General features: G+C 40.8%; 1 protein-coding gene across 1 annotated transcript in view; it reads right to left on the bottom strand.

Moving 5' to 3' along the window:
• Positions 1-27,173, bottom strand: part of VCL (vinculin) — a 127,906-nt gene that overhangs the window by 10,963 nt on the left and 89,770 nt on the right. Inside the window, exons 7-18 of the mRNA XM_068254812.1 lie at positions 25,446-25,536; positions 21,380-21,527; positions 17,769-17,922; positions 13,570-13,745; positions 13,295-13,485; positions 11,300-11,499; positions 10,858-10,986; positions 10,621-10,770; positions 8,626-8,734; positions 8,194-8,496; positions 7,231-7,355; positions 4,615-4,800 (exon numbers count right to left, since the gene is read on the bottom strand). Of these exons, the coding sequence (XP_068110913.1) occupies positions 4,615-4,800; positions 7,231-7,355; positions 8,194-8,496; positions 8,626-8,734; positions 10,621-10,770; positions 10,858-10,986; positions 11,300-11,499; positions 13,295-13,485; positions 13,570-13,745; positions 17,769-17,922; positions 21,380-21,527; positions 25,446-25,536 (1,962 nt within the window). The remainder of the gene's footprint in view (positions 1-4,614; positions 4,801-7,230; positions 7,356-8,193; positions 8,497-8,625; positions 8,735-10,620; positions 10,771-10,857; positions 10,987-11,299; positions 11,500-13,294; positions 13,486-13,569; positions 13,746-17,768; positions 17,923-21,379; positions 21,528-25,445; positions 25,537-27,173) is intronic.

Consider the following 27,173-nt stretch of genomic DNA (forward strand, 5'->3'; position numbering starts at 1 on the left):
ATAATAGACTGAATTTTGTCACATATTGTGGTATTACAGATTACTTTTACGCAGGTTTACAGAAATACACAAAAATATATTTGGAAAGGCTACCAGCCATGACCAAAGGTAGCAAAGCACAGGTGATGTAAAAGAACAAAATATGTATAAAATGCTTATGTCACATAGCCTGACCTATTTGTCATGTTACACACTCTGCAGAATTAAAACTGAATTAGTTGGTTAATTTCCCCAAGCAGTTAAACATGCTTTATGCTCCTCTCATTGTGGTGTTCTTGTTCTTTCACAGAATCCAGTATACTTACCAGTTGGTAATGAAATCTACCTTTCTTCATATAACAGAATATATACAGATGTATGTACTGATACATTGGGCAGACTGTGTACGTGTGTGTAATTTGTAATTTTTTTTGATTATCAGGACATGAAAAAAAAATCATCTGTTCCTTAGCAGGTTGTAATAGTAAAACCTTTGAATTAGAAGAGGATATACGTTCTCTCATGACTATACATACAAACACCACATACAGTTATGTGTGTGCCTATCTGAGCCCATCTGAAGGCAAACACAACAAAACATGAACAGACAGTTTTGCATTGCCCTGGCTTACAGGCCAGAAGAGCTATTTTCTGTAGCTTAGTGTGGACTGCTTCCCACAACAACCGAGTATTCAGGGTACATGGATAGAAAACTGGCTTAAAGAGAACCAGAGATGAAGCAACCTCATGTATTTTACCTTATAAATCAGTGGGAACATGACAGTAAACACCTAATCTGCTCTTTGTTACATTGTTCTCTGTTTAATTTGCCTGTTATCACCTCTAAGATAAGAATCCCGACTAAGCAGTCGGTCTGGCTTTGCTACAGAATAATTATAGCTGAGACTGTGTTCTTTGCTGTCTTCAAGTCCAAGCCTGCCCCCTGCTGGCTTTGCTCAGGAATCATTATAGCTGAGTCATTATAGCAAAGCCAGAATCAATGCTCAGTCCGGGATTCTTATCTCAGCTAGATAACAGACACTTTTAGCAGTGAGGATGGAACAGAGAGCATGGTAAATGTTTTCTCTAATGTTCCCACTGATTTCTATGGTAAAATACACAAGGGTGCTTCGTCTCTGGTTCACTTTAAGTACAGAAAGAATGGTATTGCTCATACTAAATTATATAAGCTGTTAGACAACCCCATAAGGGTCAGTATTTTGCCAATTTCTCCAGTTTGCGGAGGATACAAAGTTAAATTAAAATATAAACACAGCAGCATAGTGACATACTAGAAAAGGCTTTTTATAGGAGGACTATTTGGGTGGGTACATTTCAATCAAAATTTAATATTGAGCAATGCAATTCCGTTTCATTGCGTTTGTCCAACAAAATGGCTTATGGCCTATTTTTGTTTATGTTTTTAAAGTGTACCCTAAGCACGGGTCAAAAAAAAAAAAAAAAAAAAAAAAATCACATACATACCTAAGAAAAAGGAAGCCTTTGGATCCTACAGCATGCTCTGGTTCTTGGTTCCCGCTCACGGACCTACCAAAAGATTTCAGACAAGGGCTTCTCTGAAATCTGATGAAAGCAGTGTTCATTTTCAAGCACTAGTGCAGCCATACTGTCCCTGCGCGAGTACGGCCGTGCTTACACAGTAAGCCGGAGCCGTGTTACAGTGAAGGCATGGCTGCACTTGTGATATAACAGGAGTGAAGGATGGATCCCTTCATCGGAGGGTGTGAAATAATAGTTGGGGGCTCCTAACAGCTCTGGGTTCCCCTGCAGTCGCAGAGACTACTCCCCTGTAGTTACGCCCCTGACCTCATCTACTACAGGTATATACAGTACTAGAACTCACAAAGGTTCCTACTATTCTCTGCCCTCCTACTGTATAGCAATATTGCTCCTTCTGGGCAATCAAGGGGGCATCCAAAATAATCCAAGGGCTGGGAGGTTTCATTTACCAAGAAAGGTTAGAGACACTAGCATGAGCTTGGAAAAGATGTCTTAAAGAGAACCCGAGGTGGGGTTCTAAGAATGATATCCGCACACGGAGGCTGGGTCTGCCTATACTGCCCAGCCTCTGTTGCTATGTAGTGTCCCCCCAGGGCCCCGCTGCGCTCTGCTATGCCCCCATAAATCACAGCCGTGCAGTCGACACGCAGCGTGTCACAGCGGGCTGTGTTTACCTATGTAGTGGCACTCCTGCCGCTCCCCCCGCCTCCTACATAGCTCCAGGCCCCGCACACATCCCTTCCCTCCAATCAGCGGGGAGGGAAGGGACGAAGGCGGGGACCGGAGCTATGTAGAAGGCGGGGGGAGCGGCGAAAGTGCCACTACATAAGTAAACACAGCCCGCTGTGACACGCTGCGTGTCGACTGCACGGCTGTGATTTATGGGGGCATAGCAGAGTGCAGCGGGGCCCTGGGGGGACACTACATAGCAACAGAGGGCATGATATCCGTGTATCTAACATGTAACAAATGGCAATATAGAAGCTTAGCAATTTTTTTTCTATCCTAGGTCTGCACAAAGGACAAGAGGACATATGGCCTCAACTCACTAAGGACAGGTCGATAAAATCATTTTGGTTGGTAAAATACCGAATTCAGAATTTTATTTTTTTTCCCAAATTCACAAGATTTTCCGCATGAGGCATAAGTTCAGTGATTTGCCGAACAAACATGCCTCAATTCACTAAGCCCTGCTCGGTAAGTGTCACTTACCAGCCATGTAGCAGGTCAGTGGTGAGGCAGGGAGCTGTGTGTATAAGTCGGGGTTTCAGTTCAATGTATCTCTGACATCCCTTTAGATGTGCTGCAGCCACCAGAGGGAGCCCTTCTGCATGCCAGAATACAGGTGTTCACATCTAAATGGATGCAGAAAAGCCTAAAAAAAAATGTCACCTTCCTCTGCTCAGAGTGAAGACCCACCCGATACCCTGTCGCATCAAATCAGCGTGAGAAGCAGGTCTGTGCTGCTCTCCCTATTGGCTGCCTGGCACTCCCTAAAGGTTGTCTGTCATATCTACCGCACAGAGAGAGCATGGAAAGAGTGAGTTATTGGCTGCCATGAGCTGGAGACAAATATTAAACACTTTTGCACAATTTACAGAATGCGGAAATCTTTGTAAATTGCAGTTTGACATTTCCTGAGGCAATTCGATAATTTACCTCACTAGTCGGTAATTCTAATTTTCTGTGTGGTAATAGATTTAGTGAATTTAATATTGGGAAGGTGATCGGTAAAATCAGCAGTTTTTAGCATTACCGAATGCTTAGTGAATTGAGGCCATTAACTCCATTAGGAGTAAAGGAGGAGATTTCACCACCTGTTTAGAAAGAGGGTGTTTACTGTAAAAGAATTTAAGATGTGGTATACTTTAGTATGGGAAATTATGTCTATACTAGCTGGTAGCGCACACTATGCTGCGAAGGGCAGGGGTGCACGCACCATTTCCCTGGACGTCACCCACGCCATCCAATCAGCATTGTGGCCAATCACAGTGCTGTGGGGAAGGAAGGGGAGTGTATGAGGAAGGACACACAAACATACAGCAGACGACTTGGAGATTATTAAAGAATTCTCTTTAAATAAGGCTTGACTATTCCCATTACAATTATATAATTCTGAGGCTAAAGATATACCCTGAAGGTAAGCTTTATTTATTTTTTCCTACTAAGATTGGCTTGTCAGAAAGACCTAAGGAACAGGAGTAGTCCACACACCCACTTAACTATGGAAAATCGCGGTTCTGGCAGGAAAGACAGACAGGCAGTGCTAAACACACAAGCTCTAGTCCTGTAGCCCATTTTTATGTCTGCATTTAGATAGGCTTTCACATAGCACAAAAAATGGCTATATTTAACCAGTTTCTGCACCAGCTGACCAAAAAATCCATTAGGTTATGTTTTCAAGAATTCACACTTTTTTCTTATAAGATCTGCTTTGAATAAGACTTGTAGTTACGCCAATTAACTGTGATGAGAACTCTTTTGAGCTCCTTTAAAACACTATTCTACTGCTACAATACCCTCTTCATAACAAAAACATAAAAAAATTGTATTTAATTCTGTAGTAGGTTGAATAATGGACAAGACTTCCCAGAATTCTGATATCTGTTCTAGTCGATGTCTTCTCACAGGTCTGCACTGTCTTGCAGTTGTGACAATGTCTGTCATTTAGAGTGGCTAAAACGATACCCCTCATCTAAATCTATCTTTCTACATTTTTCATAGCTAGAGACTGATCATTCTCATTTAGCACTTTTTTTTTAAAAGGCTGTTTTGGCTTGTAACACCTATTCTAGAGCAGGGAAACTCGCAAAAATCCATGCACTGTATATGGATGATCAAGCTGTTATGGTTTTCCTCTCAGTAGAAGTAGAGTTACACCTTAACACCTTATCTTAAAGGATACTAGAGGATGAGGCTACTAGAGGACTGAAGATGAATGAGAAAACACCACAGTAAATCTTACAAACCACATATTATGCACAAATCTTTAACTGTAAACCTGCTTCCTGTGTGGTAATGAGCAGGTTACGCCAATTCTGAAAGCAACATTCTTCTTAACTCTTATTTATAGCCTCCCCATCCCCTGGTTGCAGCACAATTCACAAACATTACCTTGCTGGACCACTTGCGTGCTTCATCGTGAAGCTGTCTGGCAGCCACCATAATTGGCTGGTTCACCGCCTCGCCCACCTTCATTTCAGGAAACTCCTCATCCTTCTCCTCAGGAGGAGGTGGTCTGGGTGGTGGAATCTCACCCTCAGGAAGAGGTGGTTTTGGAGGAGCTGGCTCATCAGACAACTAGGGGAAAAAGTAGATTTTAAATTCACTTCGACCCATGGCATAGTGTTAACGTTTGGCCTATGTATTAAGAAAGTGGGTGCCCAAAAGCCCAACTCCAGACACCAATGTTTACCTATTCCTTTATAGGCAGGACTTCAAATTCAAATTACCTAGTCAGGAATACATCAGTCAGTGCTGTAGACCAGAGTTCCCCAACCCTGCCCTCAAGGCCCACCAACAGTGCATGCTTTGCAGAAAACCACAAACATTTAAAGGTGAGGTAATTAGTCCTTTAGCACTGCTGATGAACCACCTCAGTGGATTTTCACAAAACATACACCATTGGTGGGCCTTGAGGACATGGTTGTGGAACACAATTGTAGACCAGTCCACAACCATCTCAGAGCCCATGCAATTATGCACTCGAACAGCGTGATGACTGTGCATTTAGATCTTAGAAGGTTGTCTTATAATATAAAATAAAATCAAAACAATTATAAAAATCGGGGGCACATTTTATGTTCATTATGTTATAGGAGTCTTCCCCCCCCCCTCTTTGCACACCTTGGCAGAATCACAAAAAGCCAATCAGATTTAACCAATTGAAGTCCCTAAACTTGGCACAGTTGGTCACTTGGAGAAACGAGAGTCAAAATTCAGTGAAAGTGGTCAGCGCATAAAACAGCCAATCAAATTTCAGCCATTCATTTTAAAATGGGAACAAAACTAAACTGCAGTTTCTTAAGGGATATTTTGCATATTCAGTAGTATTGCATTGTGGGTAGCCAGAAATGATCACTTTTTGCTGAATTATTGCAAATTTCCGTCTGTTTTAAGAAGGCAAATTACACCAAGCTTTGCTTTTTAGTAGGAGGGCTTTTAGCTCCATTTTATCTATACATTCCTAGTAGTTTGGGTCACCCTGAGCTGCTTGGTTACTCTGTTACACTGTTAATGACAGGGTTCTCAAACTCGGCACAGCTGGTCACTGGAATTAAATATTCAAGTGGGTGGAGCCTATAACAGCCAATCAATAGTGATCTCTTGATTTTCAAGGGGAATATTTAAATTGCTGCCATTATTACATTGTTAATGGCAGAGGCCTCAAACCTGCTACAGCCAGTCATTGGGTAACTTGGATTCAAATTCAGAAAAGGGGGCAGAGCTACAGCAAGATTTGTTTGATTGATTTCAATGGGAATATTTAAATTGCTTCCATTCTCACATTGATGGCAAGAGAGGCTTGTTAAACAAAAGAAGGTAAAAAAAAAAAAAGACTCCGGAGTCTCTTTAAGTCAAATTTCTTCCAATGGAAATTTAGTTGCAATTTGTACGCAGGCTTAAACTGGACCAAGCAAAATCAGCTGGAACTACATTTAACCGGCAAAGCTTCTACCTACCTACAAATAGAACATAAAATACAGGTGACACAAACAAAGACTTATTTGTCATGGTATGAACCCTATGGCATGTTTTCAGTGATTCACAAGAATATAAATCTGTAATGCAGAAGACTTGAGCTGGGTTCCTACTATTAAGAATCAGTTGATGTAAAACTACAGCTTGAATTCTATTGAACAGGCTTACTACTTTATTTGTTTCTTTATCAATATAGTTTGTAAGTGCTTTATTATGTGTAATTACACAACACTTTTTGTATTGTTGGCTATGACCGGTTTAGCTTTATTATGTGATATGTAGGTTTACTATTCATCTTGTTACTTTCGCTATTCAATAAAGCTTGAAAGTGAAAAAAAAAATACAGGTGAAACTAACAATTAGAATATTGTGCAAAAGTCCATCTACTGTATTTCATTAATTCTGAAAATTGGTAACCTCAGAAAGGCGGAGATTCTGTACAAGACTGAAAACCATTTAAACCAGTCAAAATCTAATCATTCACTATCATTTTAAATAAACAGCAGTTTCATTGGGACTAGCCCCTTGCCTACTTCATTCCACAGATGCAGCACATTCGTGTAATTTGCTATTTTACTGCAGCTTTAGGATGAAAATAATACAAAAAATAGACAAATTGCCAATGTTCACAGCAAAAATGTAAAAAAATAAAAACACGGCAAAGCCAAAGTCAGATAAGAGTCTTTCTCTACATTACGTTTTTTTTATTTTTATAAAGGCCTCTCAGTAAGGCAAAGCAGCTGTATTACTGTATTATAGAAAACAATGGAAATGTTCCTACTTCGCAAAATAAATAATAATTGTTTGACAAAAAGAAGTGTGGTAACTAAACTACACCTGGGAGACCAGAAGTGCACATTGGAATTACTATCTGCCGTGTAATGGATCCCCAGGTAAATGTAAACTGGCCAGGTATTAAACATATCCAATGGACCAAATTACATTTTATAATGGAGGGATAAACTGAAGACTCAACCTACGCCATCCACAACCAACCATCTAACACAAGTTTTAGTAGAGGACACTTACCCGCAAATGCTCCAAGTCAGGAGGAGGTGGGGGAAATTCTGGTTCAGGAGGTTGGAATGCTTCTCTTACTTTGGCCACAGCTCCCAGAATCCTGTAACCTGAGTCCAAGAAGCCTTTCTGCAAATCTTAAAAACAAAACAGAAATCCCATATTTGAAAAACAACCCAATAGGTTAACGTCATGAAAACTATATTATTAGATCAGCCAAACAATATGTTAAAAAAATTTAAATTTGTAGCAATCAAAATCAAATGATTACTACTGATGTCACGTTCTCTAAAAAAATGTTCATTCAGAAAAAAGGAAAAGGGCCCCACCTTCCATTTTAGACAGATACAAAAGTAAAGTAAGACACACTAAGAGAAATCCAGTACTAAATTAACATTGGGTTAAGGTGGGTACACACCATGCAATTTTCACTTTACATTCAATGGAAGTAATCAGGTTTATATTCAGAGCCGACATGGATTGGATATAGATAGCTAGCATACACATTTTCAAATTCCGATCAGATTTCCAATCATATTTCCGATTGGATAGCTATCAAAAATGAAATGAAAGGACAAACCTTTGGAATGATAGCCAGTATTTCCATCAATTTTTACAACATGTCCCATCTGCTTCCGATCAAGAAAGATATAGATTTTGAGCTGGAATCAGTTTCTGGCAGTCAGTAGGCTATATTTTTTGTCCAATCCGATCATTTTCAAGATTGGAAATTGAATCTGAAGTAAAAAATTGCATGGTGTGTACCCATCTTAAATGTGGTCTTGAAATTCCCATTTGCACATTTAAAGTAACATTACTTAATAACCATGCTTACGTGAATTCAACAAGAAGTTATGATGAACTTACTAAATTGCTTGCAAACACACTGCATAATTCAGGGAAAGAACTACTAAAATCATACAGAATCATGGTTTTCTAGGCTTTGTGAGATGAACTAAATAGTGCTCCTCTTACTTGGGTCTGAGATGTTGCCAGCTACAGCTTTGGCCTCCAGTACCATTGGGGAGATGGTCTTGCTGAGCTCATCTGAAGCATTCTTCACAGCCTCACGGAATTTTGGGTCTTCAGAATTCTCCACCTCCCTTTTAGCCACCAACAAAATACGGTTCGCACGGCGAGCAATGCTTGTAGCTCCAGCAACAAGCATTTGTGGTTGCATATTTGCCATAGCCACTTTGCATTTGTCAATATCCTTCTTGATGGCTTCTTCAGATGCATCCAGCAATGATCGTGTGTCAATGGCTTCATCCACCAGGCCTGAAACAGAATAGATGGTAAATATGGAATAGAATAAAATTTAACAGATTCAAAGAGGGAAAGACACATAATTCAGGCAATTTGTTACGGATTGATTTACTGTCCTCCAAGTAAGTGGAAAAAGCACACCTGTCATTTTCTCTACATTGTCGATCCACTGATTTTTCATTGTTTCAAAGTGTTCATAGGCAGCCTGGTTCCCAGGATTTCTTAACAGGATACGAGCTGCAGACACTACCTATAGGTAGACACCATTAATCATTAGAAAAAAATAAAAAAAGAACAAACTTAAACATAATGGTCTCCGCACAGAACAGATTACAACATATGGATCCATTTGTTTTTGATTAAAGTGTACCAAGCACCATTCTTAGTACCCAGGACATCTCAATAGCACATTAAAATTAATATACATGCCAACAATGTGGCTCATTATTAAAAAAAAAAAAAAACACTTCAATTTCACCTCTTTACATTTAAAAGTTTATCAGAGGCCTTTATTATACTACTGCTGCTACCTGCCCGAACTCCAACATTTCAGGCAGATAAGGACTTTCATGGGGGGGGTGCAGTGTGGGGGGGGGGGGGGGGGGAGTTGGAGAGATTGGACACTATGTTTCAAAGAGTTTACAGAAATCACAGATGCTATGTTCACACACCTTCCACTGGATAGGCAGCTATGCTAGGGGAGGTGTGGGACAAGGGAGCTCCTATAGCTATTAGAGACCAGGACAAACTGCAGAAGAAAAGTTTGACCTGCATCATTCAAAAAAAAATTTTATATTGTGCTTTTCTCCTGGCAAACTCAAAGCGCCAGAGCTGCAGCCACTAGGCCACACTCTATAGGCAGTAGCAGTGTTAGGGAATCTTGCCCAAGGTCTCCTACTGAATAGGTGCTGGCTTAAAAGGAAGTGCCAAGATTCAAAACCAGGTCTCCCAAACACAAACGCTTTAGAAATCACAACACACAAGCTATTGGAAACAAGCTCTAAGGGTTGCTCATGATAAAAAAAAATCTATTCAGATCAAGCTACATATGAATTTTTACCAATACCACCTGTATCAAGTAACAAAATACTTTAAATAAAGTTCTTTAGAACTAAGCATAGGAGTCTCTTTATAAAGCAGTGAAAAGTAACTGCTCTGTACTTCAGATAACATACCAGAGCATCCCCATTCTCCCCCAGAGAAAAACCAGCAAGGACAAAAATCCCTTTTATTTTTCTTTGCAATAAACACTGCTGTGATGTGCAGAAATGTTCCCACTGCAGCTGTTGGTGCAACTTGATGAATCCTCACATGATAGAAATATCATGTGATCCAAGTGACCAATGAGAGAGCAGAAAAAAATATCCAGCCTTAAACTGTGCTCAACAGAGATCATCAATGAGTTTTTTTTTTTTGTTTGTTTTTTTTACTAGGTGCAAATTTAGTTGCAATTTGTAAGCAGCTGAAAAAGTCAACTTGGATTGGCCTAATTCCAAGCTGCATATAATATGGCAAAAAATTGCATCTAAACAGAAAAAAGAACTTCTCATTGGTCATCTCTAGATCCCAGGAGTTTAAATTAAGTTACTATAGTAAATAATGGAAAAAAAAATACTGGCTATAGGCCTCCTTTCACATGATTAGAACATAACTTGACAACTTCATTTACATTTGAAAAACAAATTGCAACTAAACAAGAAGACAAATGCAGATTTGTCTTCTTGCAGTCTAAAGTGCAAATATTTTTGCACTTTAGACTGTGTGTTGTCTTAGTATTCGCACCTTTCACACAAGTTGCATGGCCCTTCGTTTACTTCTGTCTAGTGGTCTGTTTGTGATTATGTTCTTATTTTAAAGTCCTCTGTAGTCCTATTATTGTTAATAAAATTCACTTTGTTCAAAACAAATAAGTCAGTGAACACACTTATTAGAATCGCATGCGTTTTCCACTATGTGCTATGGAGAAAATGCATGCAATTCTGTGTGTTCCCTGCCTAAGACTCGTGGTACACTTTCTGTAGTACAGACAGTTCATTGAGAGATTAGATGAACCTATGTCACCAAGCAGATATTTTAATATTAAAACAAACACTATTTTATTACTACGTGAGTGAAAGAGCACCTTTAAAAACAGACCTGAGGTGTCAGCTCTCGGGCGGTCTTGACTGTTGCCTGTATTCCTTCCACAGTAGCTTTATTGGCTGAGCCAACTGCAGCTGCTTTATCTGCTGTAGCACCTAGACGAGCCGCATGGTTCTCAAAATTAGCAGCTCTCTCCTCAAAAACCTAGAATCAAATTATAAAAAATTACAATGAATGAAGCATAACTTGGCTTTAAAGGAAAATGGAAACCGAGCATCATAAGTAGCGGACCTCTTCTCTGTTGGGAGCATCGGGTGGGGAAGTGGCTGCCACAGCCAGAAGTTTTATAGGAGTGGTTGTATCGCTGAAGACATCTGACACTTCCTGAGTCATTGCCTCTTGCATCCTTGTCTTTAAATCCTTAATATGAATAAAAACAAAAATAACACATGAAAAACTGCTTACTAGTTTGGGTAATGTAACTTTCTTTATATTTATATGTACAGCTTCTAACATGCTTTTCTCTGACTTACTAACGCATGTTCTTGATAAATACTATAGCAGAAGACAAAATTACTGGGCAAGTCTGGCATACGATTATTACTCCACACTACAGACAGAACTAAATAAAGCAATCTGGGTCAAGGTGATTAGTTCCTAAAGGAAAAAACTACTGTAAAAGTAAGTCAAATGCATGTAAAAGTCATGTCAGAAATTCACAAATTTGGCAAACCTTCAATGCGTCCTGGAGCTGAGCAGCTACAGCTCGAGCTTGTGGAGTGTCTCCTTCACCACGAGCTGCTAACTCAGCCAGCTGTCCTGCCAGTTGCTCTACACGGTCACACTTTGCCATCATATCCTGGCGGAAAGGTCCAATCATGGAGTTTGCCAAGCGCCGTCCTTCTGCCACAAGCCCCCGGATGGCCGCCTGACCTTTACAAAGAAAAGGACAACCAGAATTGGACAAAGCACCCAATAAAATAATTGAGATACTCAACTTTAAAGAATGAAATATCTACAGGTCTATCAACAGCTCTGGAGATGGATATTAGCTTACACAATCCACTTCACATCTTCCAACTGCCATTTTAACCACTCAAAGATCTTCCGCAACAGTATGAACTCAATTCCTTTGTTAAATATACTTAAAGGTCACTGAAATTATAGACCTGTAAGCTTATCAGTTGTATGCAAACTATTTGAGGGGTTACTAAGAGATACTATACATGACTTCATAGTAGAAAATAATCGTATTTCTCAGCATCAGCATGGGTTTACTAAAGACAGGTCCTGTTTGACTAACATGCTCAGCTTTTATGAGGTAGTGAATGCGAATATGGATATTGGGAATGCTGTAGATGTGATATACTTGGACTTTGCAAAGGCCTTCGACACTGTTCCCCACAAAGTCTGGTGCAAAAGTTGAGGATGCAAAGACTGTGGAAGAGTCTGTGTGCATGGATAGGGAACTGGCTAATGGACAGAAAACAAAGAGTTGTGGTCAATGGATCGTACTCAAAATGGGAGACTGTTAGCAGTGGGGTACCACAGGGGTCCGTTCTGGGTCCAGTGCTCTTCAATTTATTTATTAATGACCTAGTAGATGCAGTAGTGAGCAATGTTGCCATTTTTGCAGAGGATACAAAATTGTGCAGAATCATCAACTCTCAGGAAGATAGTGTCATATTGCAACAGGATCTGGATAGGATGGCTATATGGGCACATACATGGCAGATGAAATTCAATGTTGAAAAATGTAAAGTCATGCATTTTGGTCGTACCAATAGTCTAGCTAGCACCATACAAAATAAATGGGATACAGTTGGGGACATCAAACTTGGAGAAGGACTTAGGAGTACTCATTGACAACAAGTTAAATAATCGTACTCAATGCCAAGTCGCTGCAGCTAAAGCTAACAAAATTTTGGGATGCATTAAAAGGGAAATAAAAACTTGAGATGCTAGCATAATATTGCCCGTTTAACGCTCTAGTAAGGCCACATCTAGAATACGAAATTCAGTTCTGGGCACCACATTACAAAAAAGATATTGCAGTTTTAGAGCAGGTGCAGAGACGAGCAACAAAATTGATACGTGGGATGGAAGGTCTCACTTACCAAGAAAGGTTAGATAGACTGGGTTTATTTAGTCTAGAGAAAAGATGCCTTAGAAGGGATCTAATTAACATGTATAAATACATCAGAGGGCAATATAATTGCTTGGCGGATGAGCTTTTTTTCCCTAGGCCTTCTCAAGGGACTAGAGGACATAATCTGCGCATGTAGGAAAAACGTTTTAGCCATTTATTTAGGAAAGGGTTCTTTACAGTAAGAGTGATTAAGATGTGGAATGCATTGCCACAGGAAGTCGTTATGGCAAACACTATACCTGCATTTAAAGGGGGCTTAGATGCTTTCCTTGCGTTGAAAGACATCCATGGCTACAATTACTAGGTAATGCCTAATGATGTTGATCCAGGGATTTTATCCGATTACCATCTGGAGTCGGGAAGGAATTTTTCCCTTTTGGGGCTTATTGGACCATGCCTTGTAAGGGTTTTTTCGCCTACCTCTGGATCAACAGGGATATGTGAGGGAGCAGGCTGGTGTACTTTATACTGGTTGAAGTCGATGGACGTATGTCTTTTTTCAACCAAAATAACTATGTAACTATGAATTGTGACATTATCTTTACCACAGCCTCACAGTAAAGTGTGGTCCTCACTTACCCACGCCACGATCATCCACAGAAGGATTGTCAATCCAGCGCTGGGCTTGCTCTACCTTCCCCTCCATATTAACAGCAGCTTTCACAGGGCGGCTGTTGCCAACAGCACGATTCACCTTGGTCTGCAGATTCTGCAGTGATGTTGCTATCTGCTTGGCTAAAGCACGTGCCTCTGGTGTGTCTCCTTTTCCCCTGTTTATAAGGAAATAAATGGTTTTGTTTATTTTTCTTATCTTTATAAGCATGACCCAAATCTGTAGTTCATAATATACATACTGTCGTCGTAGGTCTGTAAGCTTGGCAGTGAGTGCTGCTATCTCCCCTAATGAGCGCAATATGTCCTCTCGGTCTTTAGGATCTTCACACAGATCTGCAATTTTCTTTGCTTCAGCCAAGATGGCTCGAATGTTCTCTTCTCCTTCAGGACCACCATTTGGATCAGCAAGCCAGCTCTAAGAGAAAGAAAACAGATATAACAATGGAGCAGAGAAATACATTTCACAAATTTAAAAAACCTTACAATTTACATGTACACGTATATTCCATTTCCCTCTGAAATTTAGGATCACACTGGCAGGGCCCTTGCCGAATGGCTCTCTCATTTACTATGCATGTAGTTTTTGTATAGTTGCTGGATGTTCCAACTGTAAGCCTCCCGGGGGGTGGGGGGGGGGGCAAAATGGGAGTGACAGGAGTTCTCAGCATGCAGTAAGGGTTGTAGTGGGGATTGTGATTAAGATCAAGTGCACTGTGATTAATATCAATTTGATTACATAGTCACTCCACTTTTTACACAGCCACCATGTGATGCTAAATGTTATAACTGATGGTAGTGTACCATTAGCAAGCTAACAAACTCTACATTTCTCAGACACTTGTGTACTTTTCAGGGCTTCTTTTGACTTTTATCAAATATTAGATGATATGAACACAAATGCCATTAACATCATCAACAAGTTCAACAGTAATATTCAACATGGATAAGCTTTCAACAAGAAATCACAGAGTAACAAGAAGAATAGCAAAAAAAAAATCCCCTTAATTGTTATCATAAGGCTGACATTAATAGGATGTGTTAGGGTATCATCCAGGGTTCCCAAGTACCTGGGGTGTCCATTTTGGATAGTCAAGCTCAATACTATAATGAAAAGGAAGCACTGGTTACTAAAAATGGTAACCAACACTAGGAGGAGTTTAGATGGGGTCAGTTTCAGAGGGAAAAAAATCAGAACTCAAAAGTGGGTATTGGGACAGCCCGCTGTGGTGGGAGAGTCTAAAGGCCCATTGCTTGCAAGCTGGCTATAGGCTGCAGGGGCCCAAAAAAAAAATGAAAAAACTAAAATCGATGTGGCTCAGGCTCAATCCACATTCAGAGAATAAGGAAGAGAAAAGAGGCAGGAGTAAAAGGTAGGTAGGGAAGGTAAAAAGAATTTCAGAATATGAAAGAGGTGGGGGGAGGGGGGGGAGGGGAGGCTGTGAAAGAGCGAAGAGAGAAAAATGGCACCAACATGAAATTAAAAACCATCCGTCGCTTGATCTGCCATTTGAGGAAATTCCAGCTGTACCCAATAAAGCCACACTTTCAGAAACTTACAGTGTATGGAGAATACTAGTTAACTTCTACTTAACCAGAAATGAATCATTCCTGGATTTAACTGCGGAGAAGGGGACAAACAGTTTTTTTAACTGCTTTATTACTTTCATCTTAGCTTACAGAAAGAGGAAGATTAAAAACTTAGTTTGAGAGCTGGACTCCAACTCTGCCATGCAAGAGGGCTTCCCTGGGATTTTTGAGTATGAAGACACTAAATAATGGCTATGTGAGGCCATATAATCTGCACCAGAAGCAGAAAAATTTGGAACATGACCACCAAATGTTGATGGATATGGATCATACACTCACAGCTTTCTGTAATTGCCTTCTTAAAACAGAAGGTATTTGTGATAATTCAGCTTTTAGTGAGCAACTAGTTTCCAATGATGCATTACTCCTGAATATGCAAATCATCTCTTTATGCCCAGTATATACTGTTTATAAATAATGGCGTAGACACCATATTCTCCAAATCTTCCGCCAGTATCTCTGGAATCCATTGAAAGACAATTCACATTTACAGCTCAACTCGATTTGGTTGTCTCAGCAACTATTAAAAAGGCACTATGGCGAAAATTTTTTAAATTTAAAATATGTGCAAACATAGGAGAAAAGTAATTTATGGCTCATTTTACTCTGGAAAAAACATTCTTATTTGTCTATGTAGCTGTCACTTACAGTAGGTAGCAGAAATCTGACAGAAGCAACATGTTTTGGACTAGTCCATCTCTTCATAGGGGATGCCAAGCAAAGCTTTTATTCTTTAAGATATTCCCTGAAAAGGATTTTAACAATGATGCTGGCCAGCTTCCCTGCTCGCTGCAGTTTTTTGGCAGCAGGACAGAGCAACTGCCATTCACCAATTGCTTTTGAAAATAAATAAATAAATCCCTGAGAATGCCCCATGAAGAGATGGTCTAGTCCAAAACCTGTCGCTTCTGTCAGATTTCTACTACCTACTGTAAGTGACAGTAGCATAGGAGAAAAGTAACTCATGGCTCGTTTTACGCTGGGAAAAAAAAAAACATACTTCTTATTTGTTTATGTTTTCACATATTTTAAATTTTACAATGTTTCACCATAGTGCCCCTTTAACTGCATATACAACATTAGATATCAAACACTTTAAGAGCCTGGGAATAGAATATCCAAATACCACATGGTTGGATTTCTGAGTGTATGACCTGAGCATGTCAAAACTGGTGGTAGCTATGAAATTGTTTAGGCTGGATATCAAACCTTATGCATAAATTACTGACGGTAACTAGTTTATTAACATCCACAATGTGAGTTTAGGTTACGCTTTTACTCGTGATTTTTCCATAATTCAAAACTCTGAAAAACTGTCATGCAGACCGGCTGGGCTAATTTTGATTATTTCAGGGTATTAACCACTTCACCTCTAAAGAGTTTCAGAGTAAGGTTTACTTTTCAGCACTGCGTCCATTCATCTGCCCATAACTTTATCAGTACTTCTCACGCTGAAAGGATCTATACATTGGGTTTTTTTCACCCCAAAGTAGTCTTTCTTTGGGTGGTACTTTATGCTAAGAATTATTTTATTCTAACTGCATTTGAATTAGAATAATAAGAACAGTTTTAAAATAAAACGTTTTACTGTGAATAAAACCCACACATTTTATTTGCCCATTTGTCCCAGTTATTGCAACGTTTAAAATATTTCCTTAGTACAATGTATGGCGCCAAAATTTTATTTGGAAATAAATGTGCATTTTTTCAGTTTTGCGTCCATCACTAATTATGACCCCCATAAATTCAGTGTTCTCCCCAGAAATTTTTTTCCAGCCGGGTGGCATGAAATAGTAGCCGGGTGGGGCAAGATGAGAGAATGCAGGGCCGGTGCTTCTGTGTGCAACTCTGCTTACAGAATAGGAGGAGGTCAGCCGGGTGCTCACCAAAACTAGCCGGGTGCAGCACCCGGCTAAAACAGCCTGGGGAGAACACTGTAAATTAAAAAACAACAGTGCTATACCCTCTCGACATAGATATTTAAAAAAACTACAGTCCCTGAGGTAACTTTTTTTTGGTCTTTTTTCTTTTAAATGGAAATTTTATTTGGGCAACAATGGGAGAGTTACCTAAAGGTTAATTTGAAAGGAATGTATAGCTCTTGTATTTAAAAAAAAATTATGTAGGTGTAATTTTACTATTTGGCCACAAGATGTCCTTGCGCATTCCTGTGCGTACTGTTAGCACGCTAGAAGGAAGTAATGCGTGGACGTGTTACTTTCATTATTACGATGACCGCAGGAATCTCATTGATGCTGGCAATCATTGACACAGGGACTTCGATCAAAGAATGGGAACTGTGTTCCCATTCATTGATCTTGCGTTCTCATTCATTGATCTTCCCTCTAACAATCAGCGGCAAGCAAGGATGAGCTCCGAATTGATTTTGAGTGGCTACCTCAGCTTTAATTGCGTCCCACATCGCGTTCCAAGTCGCGTCAGGTCTCTTCCGTACTTCCTCCTTCAACCCGAAAGGAGGATGCGTGGTAGTGACGCAAACGCGACATGGAATGAGATGTAGGATGCGACATGGGATGCAAGTGAAGCACATTAAAGCCGACAGCAACATGGGTAAGTTAACCCTCCCTCATCCGCCCCCCTTAGGTGCTCCAATTAACATTTAGAATCCAAGTGATTGTGAGTAGATAGCTACTCAATCAATTTGGAGCTCATCCCTGGCAGCAAGAATGCACACGTGAGCGAGCGTGGGTGCACGGCGGCGGCAACAGACTAATATATATGTCCCTGTGAGCTGTAGTAGCGTTTTGCAGGGATGTAGATACTCGTACTGGGGGATTGCAAGTGGTTAAGAACCAATTAATTTAGACCGATTTATTACACAAGATCTTACCTGAGCTGCATCAATCTTCTTTCCAATGGCCTGCTTTGCATTTGTCAGTGCTTCCAACTTGCGGGCCGCATTTTCTACTTTTGCTGTAAGGAGATCAAGACCCTGAGAAACCTGCTGTGCCTTCTGCATGGCTGCAGGGGTGGCTCCTTGACCTCTGTGTAAGAAGGGAAAAAACAAACTTAGAAAACAGCTGCAAATAAAACACTTCAACACTACAATGTTACTGTTATAGATATGGATCAAAGGGAGCTGAATTGTAGAATTACAATGGAAACCAAAAATAGGCAGCAGAATATAAATATTCCACTCTTTAACCATACTAAAATTTGACACGGTCTAAAAAAAAAAAAGAAGAAGTTGTTGCACATGGATACTAGTGAGCTTACAATCTTCACAAAAGGGAATAAGCAGAAAAAACAATTCAAGACCACATCTCAAATAATGTTAATATAATTATATAATTTTGCAGTCAATGTGGTAGTAAGATAAATGTGTTTTAGGAAGGCTCTTCATTTCCACATAATATGAACTTGCATACCAAGTGACCTTTTAATGAAACTGAAAATGACCAAACAAGTAAACAAACACCTGTGATGGCCTGTGAACAATTCTAATGTGCATTTTGCAGTGCACACTGTGTGCCTGAAGGTGTCAAGGTGCATGTGTTTGAGGCCGCGATACAACACAATAGACTGGGAAGCATCATGCATAAAACTGCATCCTGCCATGAGTAACATTCTTTCCAACATACGGTAGATGTGCACGTTAATATGAATGTCAGTGGACTTTCATACTTCCATGGAGATGGCACAGCAGTACCGCACATGGACCATGATTCACCAAACTGTAGTAAGATTGCTGTACTCCGGTAGCGCAAGTCAATTTTATGTGTACTAGCACCAGGGAAGCACCTCCCATAAACCCATTATAGCATTACCAGGGCAAAGTGCACAATGCTATGGTAATGTGCATTAGGCCACATTATCATAGCAACAAACATGCCATGTCGGTAACGCAAGTGTCCCTATTAGGTTAACGGGCAGGGCAGTGATCCACCGGCGATGGTACAGGTACAGCAGCCATGTGCTACTTGCACATGCTCAGTGTGCACAAGCCATAAGTCACTCTACTCAGAAACGTTGAGAGCACAAAGTGGAGGCAGTGTATCTGTTGATAGCGGAGAAGATGTCTTCATACACTCTCATCAAACACATGAAAGTCACCTGGATTGTGTGATGTTGTAAGGTTTATGGGATCAAGGAATGACTATTAGGGAGTAGAACCCACTGAGAATCGCACTTGGGAACTATTTTTTTCCAATTTAAGAAACACCACCAAGCCTGCTACTTAGCTCCACTCATCCCCCTTCCAATCCACTATAAGTATTTACATGAATACCAAATCAAGCTGTGTGCCCGTGTCATTCTGCATGCTGGCTGTTCGAATGCCTGTGGTTGGCAACTGTATACCTATTTGTGTAAACATTTTTACTTGCCTAATAGACTTCTAAATGCCACTATTTCTAACCAAGTAAAATAGCAGTATTTCAGAGATATTCAGGTTGATGTGAGGCTACATTGGTGAACTATGCCATGCATGCTTATATATACACCAACCTCCTGACTTAGCCCACTAAATGATTGCATGAAAGTTGTGTAAAGGTGTCATCAGTAAGAGCTCTGCAATGAGGCCTTGAACTAACCTGAAAAGGGAGTAAAGTGCATGTAAATTTGAGTATTGAAAAATAATGCAACGTATCAGCCCTGCATAAACCAATTTTTAGCTCAAGATGAAAAAAAATCTTTTATGTCGGACCTCAGCTGACCTTTTTGAAACTAGGACAGATGATTCAAAGCATGCCTGGTTGCAACAACGGTAAGGGCTAGTTTGTGGTGCTCAGTTGCGTGTCAGAATAATTCACTCACTGCTCATACAATTCTATGGGGCTGTTCACAGTACTGCCTTGTAACTGATCGTGTTATCCTAACTCGCGGGACACAGGTTTTGTGTTAAAGTCTGTGCTTAGTCTCCATTGCAGTTCACACATTAGAATGTGTGCATTATGCAACTGACCACTGCTAATACAGCCTAACTGTACCCAGTTTAAGCCCACACATATTTTAGTTTTCATATTACTGCAGGTGTGTTTTTTTTCCAGTCAGTGTCTTGTATGTGGTTACAGGTTTTGTGCACAGATTTATACGCCAGGCATAGAATCTTGAAACGTATCCTGAAATGGATAGGGAGCCAGTGCAGGGATTCACAAAGGGGAGATGTGGATGCAGAGCGGTGCGAAGAATGGAGGAGTCTTGCAACCGCGTTCATCACTGATTGAAGGGGGGCAGTGCGTTTCAGGGGGAGGCCAGAAAGGAGGGAGTTACAGTAATCAAGGCGGGAGATGATGAGGGCATGGATGAGCAGTTTGGTTGTGTCTGGGGTTAAGAAGGGGCAGATCTTGGAGATATTACGGAGGTGGAAATTGCAGGCTCTGGTAATGTTTTGGATGTGTGGGGTGAAGGAGAGGTCAGAGTCCAAGGTGACACCCAGACATGTCAGAAATGTCTTAGTTGTGGGTTACCCCATAAAGGTGTGTAGGGAGAGAGGTTTCCTGATTTCCAAAGAGGGGCTCTAGCCGCTCTCCATGCTTTCCATGTAGTTGTCATGGCCATCGTAGCATTGGTATTGGATGTAGGGCCCCTATACGGAAGTTGGTTAATGGCTCATATGACCACAATATCGCTGCCTCTGAATTTATAGCTGGATTTTTGTTGTCCTGAGAGAACCACCATCTGACGGTGACTAAAAGAGGAGCCCAGTAGTATTTTTGGAGGTGCGGCATGGCACAAACCTATTTTTTAAAGGGGGGGGGGGGGTTTAGCCTTGTGGACCAGAGCAATTTTCACCGCTCCTCCCTTCATTCTCCAATAACTACTTATTATACTAAAATGATCAATACCTTGTTTTTTTTTCACCACAAATTAGGCTTTTGGGGGGTAATATTTGTTTTCAGTAATTACTTTACTTTCTAGCACCTTGGTTGTAATGTATTTCCATAAAAAATAGTGACAGGCGAACATTAATCAGTCATACAGTCAACTAAATGAAGTTTCTAACACAAGTCAGTGCTTTTCACCACATGACAAACATCTGCAAATTCTGGGATCCAAACTTGTAGGCAATATTTTTTTCATTCAATAAGAGCGCCATTTTAAAAAAAAAAATACAGACATTCCCCTACCTACAAATGCCTCACTTTTTACTACATATTTGTTGCTAAATTTAACAGTATTGTATACATTGTCAGAAGTAGTTTAAAAACAAGCCTCCCTCAGAAGTAGTTGCAGAAAACTGGGCTGCTGCAAATATGCAGTGTTCCTCCACCTGACGACATAAGCACCCCAGCATGTGGGGTGTTCATAATGTTAGGAAGGGGGGAGTATAGAGATGTAGATAAATCACTGATTAAAATCTAATCAGGCATACAGCTTATAAGCTTAGGTGCACACTGACCTAGGGAATGTACAAGTTAAGCCATAAGCTATCCTCCCAGATGTACATCAGACATTTGTCCATTAATGAAAATAGAGAACACAGGTAAAGCAGATAAATACCTTGCTCTTAGATCAGACACTTGATCAGTCATCTGGCCCAAAGTCTTGCAGGTACCCAAGATATCTTTCCTTTCTTTGCCTGCACAGAGTTCCCCCACCTTCCCTGCTTCATCCAAAATTTGGCGCACAGCTTGTTCTCCAGCATCACCTGAAGAGACAAGAAGATCAGACAATTTAAGGGAACTGCTGAGAAAGAAAAAAAACAAACAAATAAAAAAAAACAGTGGGGTTGGACCCTAATTATTACTAAGGCTTAAGAAAACAGAAAGGAATAAGTAATGCCACAAACTAGTCCTAGAGTTACAAAAAATGAATATGATAATCGGTGACAAGAGTTTTGCAACTCTTGCCTGGATCATACCAAACCTTAGTGAGAACTACCAAAGGGTTAGTGAACCCAATTGCCATCAGGTCCCAACAATGTATGATGCATGCATTGTACAGCACACAAGTAATCAAACATCCTAAAATAGCTGAGCATACTTCATAGTATAGCTGTAACTTAACAAATGCATAATACATGTGCTGGAACAAACTAATCTGCATAGAATACAGGGACCTCATTATTACGTGCAAATATAATGAAAACAGTTCGACTAAAATAAAAAACTTAAACGGAGGTGGACTTTATGGTCGGAAGGTAGCCTTTCTGCCACAGCTACTACAGTCAGGTTAGCTGGCTTCTACCAAGCTGCTCCAACTACCACTTACTATGTTTTTGTGTACCAATCCCCCACCTTCACCAGTAGTCTGCCACTGCTTTGATACCCAGCTGACCCCACTGCACTATGGTCCCCTGCCTGCCAGTCCCACCCCACCAGCACTAGTCTCACGGCCACATGCAGATGCATGCTGGAGTGATTGGTTCTTTGTTCCAGAAGGCTGAATGATGACAGATACACTGTAGGCAAGAGTCCCTGCTGCAAAAAAAAAAAAAAAAAAAAAAAAAAATTTTTTTATTTCCTACATTAGCTTGGGAACCCAAAAAAAAAACCACACAAAAAAAAACCCCCAAAAAAACCTGTCTATGAGTATATAAAGCGTGTCACTTAAAACAAGCTATTACTACTTTTCCTTCACTTCAATGCATCTCTGCAGTGTTCTACATAACAAACATTCTCTTAATGTAGAACATTAAGCCTTGCTTCCCAGAGCTTTAGTCTTTCGAGTGCTGCAATCTTTTTTTGGCCAAGGCAGGGGCAGAGTGTCATGTCAATCTCTGCTTGACCTCATTCTGTATTCTTTATCAGTCCTGTTGCTATATTATGCCTTAAGTTACTTACTTGATGGCTTATTTGCAATGTTAGTCAATAAGTTACCTGTGGCATTCCACCGTCAGGTATGAAAAATGAATACAGGGGAATGGGGCCTTACATAAAATTCATTGTGGCGCTATAGTTGAGGGCAGTCAGAAAATGCAATAAGCACTATCTGCAAGCAGTTACACTCCAAGGTGTGTTTGCACTAGACTTCATGAGATACAGTTCAAAGACAGCGCAGCTAACTTAAAGTGGACCTGAACTCAGAACTTACTCTCTGCTCTAAAAGATACACAACAGCATAATACCCTTAGAAGAAAAATATTTGTGTTACATCTGATACAAGCCATGCAGTATGATACTTGCTGCACAGCTTGACCAAGCATGCTCAAAACATGGTCCTATGAAGCTGGCTTTATCTTTTTAATGTGTTCTAAATAAAGAGCTATTTTAACTACTGGGTGGTGCCGACTCAGTTGTGGAATTGGAATTTAAAACTAAGAAATGTGTCAGTTTAAATAGTGGGAACAAAAGCCTATAGTGTACCTGAGACCGTAACCACTTGCCGGACGCGTCACGCCGATGGGTGTGGCCGCGGCGGCAGCTTTAGGACCGTCTAACGCCGATTGGCATAAAGTCCTGGGGCTTGCATTTGCAGGAGGTCGCGCGCAGGCTGCGTGCGCATCTCCTGCTTGGTGGGCGGAGCGGAGCTCCTACTTCAGTCTCCGACCGGCTATCGCCGCTCGGGAGACTAAATGTGAAACTGCCGCTTAATTTTATTGCACAGCGCTGCGATCTGCAGCAATTGCTGTACTGGGGACAGCCGTGTGACACGGCTGTCCCCCTGGGGGACAAGAGAGCGATTGGCACTCATAGGCTGAAGCCTATGACAGCCGATCGCCGTTATTGGCTGCCTGGGGGGTGGGAGGGACAGAAGGAAAAAATATATATTAAAAAAATACACAAATTTAATAAAAAAAAAAAACAACAAATATTTATTTAAAAAACAAACAAATACTGCAGGGCGATCAGACCCCACCAATAGAGAGCTCTGTTGGTGGAGACAGACAAAAAAGGGGGGGGGGGATCACTTGTGTGCTGTGTTGTGCGGCCCTGCAGCTTGGCCTTAAAGCTGCAGTGACCGATTTTGAACAAAATAGGCCTGGTCACTAGGGGGGTTTAAGCCCATGGTCCTCAAGAGGTGAAATATCAGTGTATTTATACTTACCTGGGGATTTCTCCCAGCCCCATGAGGTGTGTGGGCTCTATCGCCATCCTCTCCGGCTGCTCAGTTATCTTGTTCTTGCCGCAGGCAATCTGGCCAGTCTCAGCCAGTCATGCGCTTCTGCCTGTGCTCCTACTCCTAAAATGACTTTTTTAGATATCCCATGTTTTTTTTTTTATATAATATTTAAACATTTTCAAAGTAGACTGATTGTTGTGTTGGTCCTGCTCAATTGCAGTCTATTAAGAAAGACAAACACTGTTGGTACTTATGTTACTATGAGATTGTGGTGTATCTGCAATTCTGGCCACAAAGAGTTAATTGAACATATCAGCCGAGACCAGGTGGGACAAGTTGAGCAACCTATTCTCATAGGGAGAGACCTCCCATTTCCTCCATCCCATTTCTTGCATATGATAGCAGACAAGACTGTAACCTTTTGCCCCGTCATCACAGCAAGAACCTTAACCTCCCTGGCGGTAAGCCCGTGCTGAGCACGGGCTATGCCGCCGGGAGGCACCGCTCAGGCCCCGCTGGGCCGATTTGCATAATTTTTTTTTTGCTGCACGCAGCTAGCACTTTGCTAGCTGCGTGCAGTGTCCGATCGCCGCCGCTACCCGCTGATCCGCCGCTATACGCGTCGCCGCAGCCGCCCCCCCCCCCCCCACACACCCCGTGCGCTGCCTGGCCAGTCAGTGCCAGGCAGCGCTGTGGGGTGGATCGGAGTCCCCTTTGACGTCACAACGTCGGTGACGTCATCCCACCCCGTCGCCATGGCGACGGGGGGAAGCCCTCCAGGAGATCCCGTTCTTTGAACGGAATCTCTTGATCTCCGATCGCCGGCGGCGATCGGAGGGGCTGGGGGGATGCCACTGAGCAGCAGCTATCATGTAGCGAGACCTCGTCTCGCTACATGAAAAAAATTTAAAAAAAAAAAACCTATTTGCTGCCCCCTGGCGGATTTTGACAAACCGCCAGGAGGGTTAAGCTACACGACTCAGCCAGTCTGGAATGTTAAAAAGATTTATTGCAAAAAGGAGAGCTATGGAATATGCAAAACACTACATTGTCAATTAATGAAAATGTGTCATTGGCCTCAATTCACTAAGCTTTATCAAACACTTTATCAAACGTTTGATAATTTACCTCATGGGTAACATCTAATTATGAATTCACTACGGTGTTTTAGATTTTTTGAACATTTTATCGATAAAAAACATTTGATAAATCTATAACACTTTAGTGAATTCAAAATTAGACTTTATCCATGAGGTAAATTATCAAACGTTTGATAAAGTGTTTGATAAAGCTTAGTGAGTCTTGACTCAAGGCTTAAACCAGTAAGCTCATACATCAAAAGCACTAATTTTCACAAAAACTATTTTTCTGAAATGGGTCAAAAGAAACCATTTCCTTTTTCCACAGAAGAAAAAAACAAGTCTCTAATGATGTCCATTTGATGTAAACATTTGTGAGACAAAAAACCACCTTGGTTTAAAGATAATTTACTACATTATCCACAAAATATCTATCATATCTATCAAAATCATATGCTGATCAAACCACTTCATACACCACTTACCTGGAGGAGCATTTGGATCTCTCAGCCAACCCTTTGCCTGGCCCATCTTTGAGTCAATTAGTGCAAGTGCTCTCTTCATAGCTTCCGTGTCCTATCAATGTATAAAGTGGAACATATTTTTAAGAATGGACATTTAGCAATGCACTTCTCACAGTGACATTTTCCCACGCCTGATGGACTTGCACTAGCTAAAGACTGCAGCAAGCATCTGAATGTAGGAATTTTAGGCTGGAATATGTCAAGTTGTCACCAAGGAGAAATCGCTAGCAAAAAGCTACTCACAATCCAGTTTAACTGCAGCCTCTGGCATCAATAAAGGAAAAGGTGTTCATGGATGCCAGCTACACTCAAGATCTTATATGAAGAGCTACATGGGCTATTTGACTTTAGATTCTAGTAAAGCTGGATGTCAAACTCTAGTCCTTGGGGGCTAAATCCATGCTAGTGTTTACTTAGTATGAACTGAGAAATTGATAAATAGGTTCTAGTCGATGATCCACACCTTACCTGATTCAGTCCCCTCAATTAATATGAACTGTGCCACATACATATGAGGACCTCAGCTCTTCACGACTGAAGTTCGGAGCCAGTTCACACTGCCAATAAAAACTATGTTTAGCCAACCTTAACAGACCAGATCCTAACAGATGTGAATGGGTCCTATGTTAATCAATAGGATCCCTTTACATTGCTCTGTTGAAATGTATCCATTCGGTCCTTTCCGCTCAACATATCCCAAGTTAGGGAAGGAAGCGATTTTTCTGGATTGAGGGATGCATCACAATGACTGCACGTGTAGCGGAACAGAGGGTCATGGATGAAAAACCAATGCCCAATAAAAACTAATCTGTTCGATCTGTTTTTTTTCCATGTATCAGCTTTACATCCATGCAGTGTGAACCGGCCCAAAAGGTATTACATGGATATTAAAGCTGAACTCCAGCCAAACATGAATAATACTAAAGTTGTAATAATAATAAAAAAGAAGATCATCATTTTCATAAATAGTTAGTATGAGCACCTGATCTGTTTGCTATCTGCTTCTGGTAATGTGCTCTATACAGGTGCTTTACATATTATTTAGGACAGGATCAGCCCTGTAAAGCATTTAACCACAGCCATATACAGAGTATACATAATCTAGCTCAGTGCTTCTCAGCATGTACCCCTTCATGAAAGGCCATCATTGCGGAGTATCCCTTATTGTAGATCTCTCAAACTCTCCCATAATCTCTCCCCATTCTGAAAACTATGGCCATAGTGATGATCTTATGCTGGGTACACACGGTACGATTTTCCGTGCAATAGATGGATCTGATTGATAAAATCCCTCATGTCCGATATTACTCCTGATCGATCCTGCGCTTGATTTCTCATAGAAGTGAATGGGAAAAAAAGATTTAAAAAAAAGAGCGAAGATAAGAGAATCGAGCACAGAATCGAGGCGGAAAAAACGATAGGGACATAAAATCATACTGATAATCTTACCGTGTGTACCTAGCATAAGGTGACAGAAATGGAGTACAAAGCACAATGGTAGCTTGATTAATGAGCGGAAAGATCAGCTCATTGGTCATGTACTAATCTACACTAGCCAAAGCTCTTGCAGATTGGACAGGTTATTTTTCAGCTACATAGATGATAAACAAATGGGGATAGGAGTAGCTGGTTGTCTTGGTTGCTGAACTATCTGCATTGCATTAAAAGAGCAGAAGAGAGATTTCATAT

Source organism: Hyperolius riggenbachi, chromosome 9 (genome assembly GCF_040937935.1).
Source record: "Hyperolius riggenbachi isolate aHypRig1 chromosome 9, aHypRig1.pri, whole genome shotgun sequence".
Lineage (NCBI taxonomy): Eukaryota > Metazoa > Chordata > Amphibia > Anura > Hyperoliidae > Hyperolius > Hyperolius riggenbachi.